The following is an 11,540-nucleotide window of genomic DNA, read 5'->3' on the forward strand; positions in this document are numbered from 1 at the left end:
TTCTGAAATCATTTAGATATTGAAAGTACTCAAATAATCAGGCACAGAATGCTGTGCCTGGAAGTGGTTTTGTTATAACAGAACTTAATTTCTAGCAGGGTAATTTTAAGCCCTGGTCCACGTTATGAAACAGCAAACTGTCTTAAGTCACTGTAGTACAGCTTGACTGATTTTGTTGAAAACCATCCTATGGTTTCTTAGGACTCCAAGCTTTCTAAAGAGTTGAAGAGTTTTCAGGTCCTGCAAAAGCATGGACAGCCATACATTTCTAGTCAGGAACTCTCAGGAACACTCAGGAGCTCATAGCACAGAGTGGAACAGCACTGAAGGCAACACAATGTTTGATTATATCCTGCACAGCTACATTAATAAACAACATCTTTCTGGTAAGATCCATGAAACCAGTCATTAAGACACCTGGAGAGACACTGGTGTAGAGAGAAGACTGAAAATTAAGGTCACTCAGGATTTGCAAATGGAGCAGTATCAAAGCCAGCCAAAACTTAATTTTGTCTGGAATGAAACACCAACTTAGTAATGCGACCACTGTTGACATCTGGGTTAGTTTCAGATAAAAGCTGTTTGAAATAATGTGTAAGTCATAGAGAGGTTACTATTATTGGAAATTTACTGAAGAAAAATTTATTTTTAGTTTTCAGCCCATTAGGCTTTAAGCATAGTTCAGAAGGAAGATTATGTACATGCTGACTCCAGTTGGAAGGGCTTTGACATTTTACAGGAACACTAATATAGTGAGGCTGTCACAGCTGGTAAAATACAAAAGTAGTAATTTAAAGAAATTCTAGAAGCTAAGCAGGGGTCTATTATTTCAATTCAGTCAAGGGCAGTTTGCCTAAATCCCATCTGTTGAGCATAAGACAACACATACTCAAACACAAGCTTCTTTAACCATCTCTCCTGCTTTAACACACTGGAAATATTCAAGGTAAACATTGCCAAAGCCAGAGCACTGCTAAGATTCTCTCAAAACAACATGTCATTTAATAGCAGTGCATCTGCTATAAAAAAAAAATCAATTAAAAAAAAATCAATGTATTTCATTCTACCAGCTGGGTAATTTTAAAATTTATTAAGACAGTTCCCATAGTTGTATAAACAGGGTTTATTGTACATGTGGAGTTGAAGAAGGAAAGAGAAGAAAGGAATATATTATATATATATGTACAGTGAGCCATTTTAATTAATAAATTTATTCTATCTTGCTTAATACTGGAAAGAGGGAATGTGTCTGGCACCAAAGAAATGTAAAATTGAAAAATTTCAAAGCTAAAGTTCTGAAAATTATAAAAACCATGGTCTTATGGAAGGAACTTAAAACATATATACATGGCAATTTAAGTGGTTTATACACTGAGTGACACAGTTGCATTTGTCTTTAAACCAACTTACAGATTTTCTATTAATAGAACTGGCATTAAAACTATTTAAAAGCTAGAATATAAATAAAAGTTGGAGGGGCTGCTCCAGGAACAGCCCAGTAAAGCAACTCACAGTAACTCAGTAGACATATTCAAGAATACAGTTCCCCTTGAGCATCAGGGAAGTAGGCACTAACTGGGAAATAGTCCAAGTCTTGGTGTTGCAGTTGCACTGGAAGTCCATTTCTTGTTACTGCTGTGCCATACACAATACCTTTTAAAATATACCCCTGATTTCTCTGAAGCTGTAGAAACTGTTACGTTGTCTTTCTGAATCCCTTTAAAATAGGATAGATGTTTTCAAATGCTTCATAGATTTCTGCTCGTACTTTAGCACCTGGAAAAAGAGAAGGGATTAAATTAGTTTGTACCTTTCTCCAAATACTTAATTTGGGCTTTTAGAATGTGTATTTGAATGCAACTCTATATAAAACCTACGTGTATCCATACATCTCTATTTTTACAATCCTTTTTAACACATTTCATAGAGAGCTTACATTACCAGCCTTCTCTGTTTAATCTGACAACTGCTAAAACTTCCACTGGCATCTCTGTGTAATTTTCATATACATAATTTCCACAGGAGATTCAACAACAAAGCACAGCTCTGTAGGATGTTTGTGCAGAAAGGACTAACTGGTGGAGCTTTTCCTGAGTGTGACTTTCAGGGGGAGGAAGGTCTGGCAATAGAGACCACTGCAGAGGACTGCATTTCCCCACACTGCAGGGACATGATCCTTCTTTTGTCTGTGGGTCTTGTGGGTTTTTTCTCCATAGTAAGACACAACGTAAGAGGAAGGGAGTAGGTCCAGCACCCAAGGTTGAGGAAGTCCTAGAGCTCAAGTATCTCCCCTTCTTTGGTTGCTGTGTCAGAGCATAGCAGCAGCCTGCAGCCAGGCTGCCAAAGAAAAGCTAGCTCAGTCACACATGCTCAGCCACAGAAACAGTCTTTCAGATTCTGCCAGAGATATCACCTGTATTCTTACAGCTTTTTGGGCACCTGTATACCTGACTAGGGTTCATGATCATTGTTGCTTTGACCTAGCCAAATGTGCTGTTGCTCATCTGTTAAGGAATATGGTGCAGGTAGCTCTGTGTGTAGTGGCAGTGCTGTGCTGCAGGCTGAGCTCTGGGTGCAGGATCCTCAGGCAGGAAGCCTGCTGAACTGCTGGATCTTTGCATAATACAGCCTGGTGCTGAGCCCTCAAGAAAACCTGGTCTGACTGTGTGAGTGGGGAGTGTAGGGAGTCAAGCAGGGCACCTGTTGGCTTTGCTGGAGCTGCCCACTGCAAACAGGCTTTGTCCTGCTGCAGCTGGTGTGGCTCCAACTGCCACAGTGGCTGCTGGATGGCTGCACAGGGAAGTTTCCTTAACATTACCATCCATGGAATACTCTAATAACTCTCCTTTCTCAGTATTGTCATCTCTAAAGGAAAAGTACCTGGCAGCTAACGTATCCCTGTGTGTTCTCTGTAATACAGTCCAAATCTCACCTCTTGGAGTACTGTCTTCACTTACCAGTTAAAACCACTTTTCCAGAAACAAAAATAAGCAGAACAATTCTTGGCTTAATCATTCTGTAGATTAAGCCAGGAAACAATTCTGGCTCGTAGCTGTAAGAGAACAGAGTGAGTGTTTAAATGTCTTGCAGACCCATGCTCCACCCTATCTTCTGGGCCCAGTCTAGGACTGGGCAGAGCAGATGTAGACTTCCCTGAAACTTGGGGAGGGTAGCAGGTTTTGACAGGTTCACATTGGGCAGCCTCAGTTACACCTAAGGCAGTGCAGAGATGGGAACAAAGCAGCAGGTTTCCCTGTGGTGCAAGGGAATGATCTAAACAGATGTCACTTCCTAAGACAGAATGTAACAAGAATGAAATGTAAGCCAGCCTTTGTTTTTTACCTGCTGAACTGCTGGTGTGTGAGTACCAATCCTTCCAGTCTAATGGGAAATTTCACATCACAGCTGCCCACCATATTCTGAATCTTAAAATCCAAAAATTTTGCAGGAAAACCCAGTTTCTGAACAACTCTTGCATACTTCCTTGCTGCCAGTCTGGATTGCTCCTCACTGGAGTGAGAAAAGGAAATATGTATTACTGCCTCAGTTAAGTATTACTTCAAGCAAACAGCATTAAACCATAAATACCTAAATGGAGAAAAAAAGTCTGTGCGGAGGGAGAGGGGTGTTCACATGCAAAATTTTTACATCCGAAATTAACAGCTAGCACTGACTGGTTTTCATGCTAATTTTGGTAATAGTCTCCTGGACACCATTAGTGTTGCATTTACTGTTCATGAGACACAAACCAGTAAATTATAAATCCATATAACTTACACTTTTAAAATATTGACCGGTGTCCCTCTAATGAGACATTAAGATTGTTATTTAAGTTTTCATCATAGAACCACCTCTATTGCTAGAGAACTAATACTGCTAGAAAATGTGTATTTCTATAAAAATTTGTCAACTGGCAAAATCTTCTGCTTGATTCAGCCCAGGCATTCCAACATGGGTTTAACACAACTCCACAGCCTTACCCACTGTTGCAGAATTCACTTTGCTTCAGGTCTGTAAACAGCTGAGCATTTGTTTGTTCCTGATGCAGAGTAAGACAACCTGAATTTCAAGTGTCACCAGGCAGAGAAAGTGTTTCCCTGTACAGATCTATTCATTTATCTCTGCTTACTAGTTTATTCCTTCTGGATTCCTAGCAGACTTCTTTGGAGCAGAATTTCTGTCCTGCCCACCAGATTTAAGCTTATGTTTAGTTTTTAATTCTTGTGTTACAATGGTCATGTTAGGAACAGATCAGACTACAGGAATGAGAGATTTGGAACTCCCATCCTGTGATGAATGAAGCTATTCAAATATAAAATCCTTCTGTCACCATCCTTACTTTAAGCAGTTCCAATGCATTAATGCTGTTGTTTTTTTTTTTTTAATTACTAGAAACAGCAAGTAACTGCAAAGCCAAAAAACTGAATATAACCTCTGCAAACCAGTCATACTGAATGAAAGTGCTTCAGAAATAGAACTACAATTTCCCTATAAGTTAGGAAGTCCCTTCAATCATGAACAAGCATTTCCTGTAGAAGTGTATACAATCTGAAGCAACTGTGAAGCAAGATTAGTTGTACCTGTAGAGCTTTGATGTGTATATATAAACAAACATCACAGTACATGAGAAAAGACAGCCTGAATTAGTTTGCTTGTAATGCCTAAACATACCTTTTTGCTCCTGTGCACACCATTTTTCCAGAGCTGAATATCAGTGCAGTAGTACGTGGTTCTCTTATTCTCATAATAACAGCAGCAAAACGCTGAAGTGTGAGCATTGAGACTGTTAGTGATATACTGCTGTCATTACATTAAAACCAAATCTGCATCATCTAAGTAGCAAGTAACACTGTAGTGCAAGGAAAACCAAGGTCAAACAAACTTACAGATCACTCAAAGTTTACTTGAAATGCCTAAACCTTCAAGCACACATACTGAGAGGTAGAGCCAGGTAGGAAGGATATTTACCACTGCATTCCTATTCATCTCTCATTAGTATATATGCAACATACAAATAACTCTAATATATAAGTAATATATATATATATAAAAATATTATTTATATATATAATATTATATTATATACATTATATATATAATTATATATTAAAATATATATAAATAATTTGCATCACAGCAGTAGAAATTTAAAAAATTTAAAAATAATTTTTAAAAAATTCCACTATATGTGTTGAAATGTTATCTCTTATAAGTAGGATGGAAGACTATCCAAAAAAATGGACAGTGTTACAATACCAGCAAACAGAACAGCTGGAGATCAAAGTCCTGTGTAAACAGAAGTCACCTCAGCTACCACAGCAGGACACAGCAGCCCGATTAGCTCTAGCTTTTCATCCTAAGTAAGCATTTCCAAATATTCTTAAATTCCTTGAAGTAAGAGATACTGGAAACTGATGTGGGCACACACACACACACACACACACACACACACACACACACACACAAACAAATCCCTGTTTGTTATATTTTACTGGGAACAGCTCACCCTGCAGTCCCATGAATTGTTCTGCTGACATAACCAAGGCGGTAGCGTGGGTTACCCAACAGCACATTTGTCAAAATATAACTTAAATAATATAGCCAAGCAACATCTTTCTTTGATAGATGAATGTACTGACTAAACGTCAGGAGTGTGTTACATAACCTTTCTATCCCTCTGCCATGGAAAACAGTGTTTCATATTGATTATTCTAGCCTACAAGTTTTACACAGCCACCTACCCCCTACCTTAGGAGTTACCAAGGCATGCTCAAATTTTTGCTGCACTAAGATCTTACTCACAATTATGTAACAGCATCACTAGTATAAACTTACAGTAACAGTCATTAATCATATATGCCTGCATGCATGCTTTAACCTTTGACAATACAGTTCAGGTCAACTGCAGCAAAACACTAAATGCTAAAACAAAAAAAAAAAAAAACCACACACACCCCAAGAAAACTGAAGCCTTCCCTAGACAAGCCAATTCAACTATGTGACATCTAAACTTTATTAGTGTCCAGCTACTGTTGTTGCAAAGATAACATTTTTGAGAGGAGCCACACAAAAGAAGCCACTTATTTAGAACCCCACTACTATTAAGAAGCAGCAAGCAACTTTGAAGTCAATATGCAAAAAAATCAAATTAATTTTGCTCCATTTTAATGTTCCATCAAACTTAACCGTCAGAAGGAATGAGATGGCAGAAGTACTGGAGGAGAACATGAGAGAACAAAGGGTAAGCAAGACTATGGAAAATAAGTGAATGCCCTGTGACCGTAAGAATTCCAGAGAGGCAGCTAGGTGGAGGAAACCACAGCTCTGGCAGGAGCCCAGGATTTGAATTCTTCTTTCCTTTCTCCTTGTTGGGAGATAGGGAACAAGATTTCATCATCAGACATTTCACAGTAATATGCAAAAAGAGCTCATTGACCACTACAAACAAATACACCCATATGAACTGCAGCAGAGGCCAGTTGTACCACAAAAAGCTTGGCCAGGCTATTACATTGTTGGTTAAGGTTTTTCTAAATCTAACAACTTACGATCTGGTGCACATCACAGCTACCTCAGCAAAAAAACGCTTTTTAGTAATTTGAACGTCCCAAGTTTATTAAGATTTCTCTTTCAACTACAGTATAAAACTGCATAAATAGCAGGTAGGTTTTTCAGTCTATTGCAGCAGCCTGCAGCCACAACCTGTGCCTTTAATTTATCTGTTATAGGATGAACTCTTAATACATTTCTCTTACCTTGGGATTATATTCAGCATTTCGGGCACGAAGTGCAATAGTTTTTAGGTCAAGTTTGCAACCAAGATTCACTGTGGACACAATATTCCTAAGGACAGATCAGAGAAATATATTAAAAAGACAATAAGGAATTCATGTGTCTTCCTCATTTTTAACCAAGCCCCATCGATTTTATTTTTTTATTATTTTGTTTCTCCAAGTGAGTTTGAATGGCATCTTTCCTACTAACAGAAGCACTGAGCAGTGTTTTGGCTCAGTGGAACTTCTTTTGTAGGGCAGAAGCTCCTAAGGCATAATTGCTGATTCCTTCTTATCTGTCAGCTATTATGAGAAGTGTCCCATGAGAAAGAATTTCTATTTTAATTTGGCAGGAAAAATTACTGATGCTGAGAGCCTTCACCACAATCATGGAACCTGCAGGAGAAAATTAGATAGTACCATCTGAAATTTTCTTTGCTATGCCCTTCAAGGAGGAGGATGCAGAAATAAGTGGGAGTGACCCAGGAGGTAAATGCATAGCCAGGAGATGGGATAGCAGGTCTCCAGAAAGTGTAAAAAACTTACTAGATAATTTTATTTTTTTTTCTGGGAAAACCCTGAAATTTAAAGGTCCTCAGGGTGGGAAAAAAAAAAAGAAAAATATAAAAAAATACTCTTTCAAATCCTTGTATCAACCATTTCTCTTTGTCCTTCCATAAATTTCTGAAATAGTCTCTTTAAAACTGAAGTGCAATGAAAATACTTCCATACCTAAACTTAAAACTAGTTCTAGGGATTTCTCCCTTCTCAAAACTCAGTGTTAGCCATGCACTGGAAAAGGGAACATCATGAACTCCTAAAGTGCAAGTAGTTAGAAATGACGATGATGTTAAATGAAGATCTATAAAACCCTCCACTGGTATGCTCCAAAGATGCACCGTTGACAGATCACTAAGAAACTGTTTATATTACTAAGCGGTTTAGTAATGAAGCTAAGCTAAAAATAAAAGTAAAAATTACTCACATTGCTACAGGAGACTCATAAATTCTCAGGACCTCCCTTCCCACCAAAATGCAGTACCTAACTTCTGATGTACTTTGGTCCTAAATCTTTAAAGGTCTGTCTGAGAAAGGACACGATGCACTAACACATGGGGTACTCACTGTAGTTGTGGCACTATGCCAGAGCTCTCTGACGCCGGTGTTGCAGGAGTTATTGGAGTCATTGGAGTCATTGGGGAGGGGTACAGAGGGGTGGTTCCTGGTAAAGGGGCTGTGGTAAGAGTCTGTGAATGGAAGAGCTGGGGGGTTTGACCAGATGTTCCCTGTGTGGCTTGCTGTGACGTGGATTGCTGCGCTGCTTGCTGCTGCTGCTGCTGCCGCTGCTGCTCCTCCAGTATGGACAGACTGTTGGTGCTCTGGACAGGCTGCGGCGTCAGTCCTGTGCCATACGGCATCATCGGGCTGAAAATTGGAATTCCTGGAGTCATTGCACCCTACAGGACAAAACATGACACGAAACACACAGATCATGATGACTGCATTTTGTTTTGAGAGACAAAGTTTTTGGGAGGAGTCTAAAAATAAATCTGTGTTAGCCGAGTTGCTAATACCAAACCTGAGGCGCATATAGTACTAAATTGTTAAAAACAGAACAACCTTGGAAATGCAGCTGTTCTATAGAATAAAGTACTACCCAAATGAATATAGGGACATGACACCTTTCCCACACTATCTTGCAAGCATGTCTCAACTCTGACCCAATTTAAGTTGAAATTGTCTGAATACTAACTGTGCTCCCTGGACCCAATGCATCCATAGCCCAGCAGCAATCCATTATGTACACAGTTTAGGGAGAAATCACCAGAATTATATTAACCTATTATATTCCAACCTGTCGGTCATATTTCAACTTAAGAGGAACCCCATTAAGAAATCCCACATGTTTCTTACACTCCATGTACAAGAAACTGTGTGTTTCTTACACTTCTGGATATAGACATCAGTGGTTTCGAAATTCTGCCTTATACTAAATCTATTCAATACCTAGCAGAATTATTTTTTTTCAGATCTGCAAAAAAAAAAAAAAAATGGTGAAGCTAGATGCAATGAAGAGAAAACATGTTCATAAAGGAAATTCAGATCATAGTTAACATCTTAAATAATTGTTTTTACCTGAGGGGAGGCTAAGCCTTGAGCGTAGGGTGGCAAGCTGTTGTTCTGATCCATGATTCCAGTTATTTCTTTGGTGAGGCCAGAAGTATTTCCTTCGATTAATTTAAATAAACTTCAAATCCTAGAGGTTTATTAACCGTTTAAAACATTCCAGCAAAGTAGCTTTTAAAGCCCAGCTGAAAGTGTTAGGATAACATCAGCTTCAGAGAAATATGAGTCTAAAACACTAACCAAATCCTGGAAAGAAAAAAAACCAGTAATATCTTGAGAATAATATCTAAACACAAACCCAAAAGCAAACCTATCAGCTGCTGACTCAGAGAAGAGACACCCACGTACAAATACATATAAGAACATTCACGCGTACGCACACACGCATGCACAATCCATAAAAATAACCTGTTTCAGGCACACTCCTTAGAAATTTTGCAGTGTGATTCTGCTGAAGTCTCTGGCAGGTTACCTGACTCACAAAGGCAGGTCTCTGTCTAACCAAACCCTCCTGCACAAACAGCTCAAGCTGTTGATGCTCACTCTACTCCAAGCTTGCTTTAGCTGAAAAAGCACTGATTTTTTTTAGAATTTAATTTCCCTGACTACTAACTGACAAGCTTACAAGCCACATTGCTTGTAAGTCTCTTCCTGGCCATTTTAAGGCTTGGGCTTTCAAAAATTACTTTTTTCTTTTATGAGAAAAGCATCACCGCTCAAATCAGAGCTAGGAAAACCTCTTCCATCCAATTCCATAAAACAAAGCACTACCAGATTTCAAACTGTAATGACATGCATTTCTTGAGGAAAAAAGAAATATGTGAAAACAAATTTCAAGTATACAGGTGAAATATACAATGATTTTATTTTACTTTTTAACTATACTTCTGCTGCTGTGTTATGGAAATAAACAACAGAAGCGGAGAATCTAAATGTTATGATACCAATGATATAAAATATTATGCCATTAATTTCTAAGTTTCTTAACTGTTGCTGAGAAATATTCAAGGTCATTATCAGGCCTGAGGTAGGCCACCTCAAAATCTGAAGACAGCCTATTCAGCCAATCTTTTTTTTCAAGACATAAGAGCTTAGAATTACATTAATATTTACACTGCAGCTAAAAAGGCCTGCTATTTTCCAACCATGACCATAAGATAATATCGTCTTTACCCTCACCAAAGGTATCAAGCAGAGCACCCAGGTTTTACAACGCGGGTACATTGGAAGCCTAAACATTTATCCTGGAAGAAACAAAGTCAACTCCTCGACAGCCGGGCTGTTTAGTAAGAAGGCTGGAGACCAAGCGTGCCAAAACCTGCAGCCAGGGCAGCTCTACAGAGATCCCTGCTGTCTGCACCACTTAACGCCGCTGAAGTGCTCGATCTCCGCTACACACGTCGGGCGAGTTTCGGTGCAGGGAACAGAGTCCAGAAGCAGGAGACAGCCCGGAGGAGTCCCCGACCCACCCCGAGGCCCCTCCGTGCTCGCCCCAGCGGCGCTCGGTGTGCGGCCGCAGCCCGCCCGCGCCCCGCTCCCTCCAGCACCGGCCCCGCGCAGCCCCCGCCGCCCTCGCAGGGTCCCGCGGCCGCCCCGCTGGCCCCGGCAGGCACGGAAAGGCGGCCGCCGCCCCCGCGCCCCGGGAGTCCCTCCCCGCCTCTCCCGTCGCGGCTCAGGCCGCCGCGGAGGTGCGGAGCGAGCCCGGCCCGCGCACCGTCCCCGCCCTCCAGGCCCGGCCCGGCCCGCCCCATGGCGGCCCCAGCGGCCCGTCCGAGGGCAGGGGCCGAGCGGCGGCCGCGGGGCAGCGGCGGGTACTCGGTACCTGGCGCTCGGTACCTGGCGCTCGCTCCGCTCCCGCCGCGCTCCGCGCCCGCCGGAGCCCGGCCGCGCCCCGCCCCCGCGCCACCGGCGCGCCCGGCGCGTCACTTCCCGCCGCCCGCGGGACGGGACAGGGCCGCGCGGGGAGGAGCCGTGGGGACCCGAGCAAGGGCGAGGGCAGGTCCGGCACTGGCGAGGCGTGACCAGAGGCACCGCGCGGGCTGGGGACACCCGCTGGGCAGCGGCTCTGGGACACCGTCCTGGCTCCTCATGCACAACAGGCTGTCCTGAGCCAGCAGGGCCCCTGTGGCCAGGGAGGCCCGTGCTCCTGGCGAGGCACATCTGGAGTGCTGTGTCCTGTTCTGGGCTCCTCAGGACAGCAGAGACGTGGAGCTCCTGGAGCAGATGCAGCAGAGGACTACAGAGATGATGAAGGGATTGATTGGAGCATCCACCTCTGAGGAGAGGCTGAGGGACCTGGGCCTGTTCAGCTTGAGAAGAGACGAGTGAGAGGGGACACCACCAATGTGAATAGATATCTAAAGGGTGGGTGTGAAGAGGATTCAGATGGGCTCTTCTCGGTGGTGCCAAGCGATGGGACAAGAGGCAATGGGCAGATACTGATGCACAGGAAATTCCACCAGAAATGAGGAAGAACTTCTTCGCTGTGCAGGTGACTGAGCACTGGAGCAGATTGTCCTGAGAGGCTGTGGAGTCTCCCTCACTGGAGATGTTCAAGAACCATCAGGACACAGTCCTGTGCCAGGTGCTCTGGGATGACCCTGCTCGAGCAGGGAGGATGGACCAGATGCCCCACTGTGG

The 11,540-nt window shown here is 42.2% G+C and overlaps 1 protein-coding gene across 1 annotated transcript; it reads right to left on the bottom strand.

Annotated features, from left to right (window-relative positions):
• Positions 1-1,071: 1,071 nt before the first annotated feature.
• Positions 1,072-10,832, bottom strand: TBP (TATA-box binding protein). Its single transcript, XM_079333425.1, has 8 exons — positions 10,737-10,832; positions 8,910-9,146; positions 7,899-8,230; positions 6,756-6,843; positions 4,672-4,763; positions 3,343-3,510; positions 2,958-3,052; positions 1,072-1,776 (listed from the first exon to the last, which is right to left on the bottom strand). The coding sequence occupies exons 2-8, from the start codon at positions 8,961-8,963 to the stop codon at positions 1,697-1,699; spliced, it is 909 nt and encodes a 302-aa protein (XP_079189551.1). The 5' UTR covers positions 8,964-9,146; positions 10,737-10,832; the 3' UTR covers positions 1,072-1,696.
• Between the last annotated feature and the right edge of the window lie 708 nt (positions 10,833-11,540).

Source organism: Erithacus rubecula (assembly GCF_903797595.1).
Source record: "Erithacus rubecula genome assembly, chromosome: 2".
Taxonomy (NCBI): domain Eukaryota; kingdom Metazoa; phylum Chordata; class Aves; order Passeriformes; family Muscicapidae; genus Erithacus; species Erithacus rubecula.

Coding starts and splice junctions, on each gene's coding strand:
- TBP (XM_079333425.1), bottom strand. CDS start 8,963: ATGGATCAGAACAACAGCTTGCCACCCTACGCTCAAGGCTTAGCCTCC. Junction 8,231..8,909: donor AAGGCTTAGCCTCCCCTCAG/GTAAAAACAATT, acceptor TTTGTCCTGTAG/GGTGCAATGACTCCAGGAAT. Junction 6,844..7,898: donor GGCATAGTGCCACAACTACA/GTGAGTACCCCA, acceptor ATCTGTCCTTAG/GAATATTGTGTCCACAGTGA.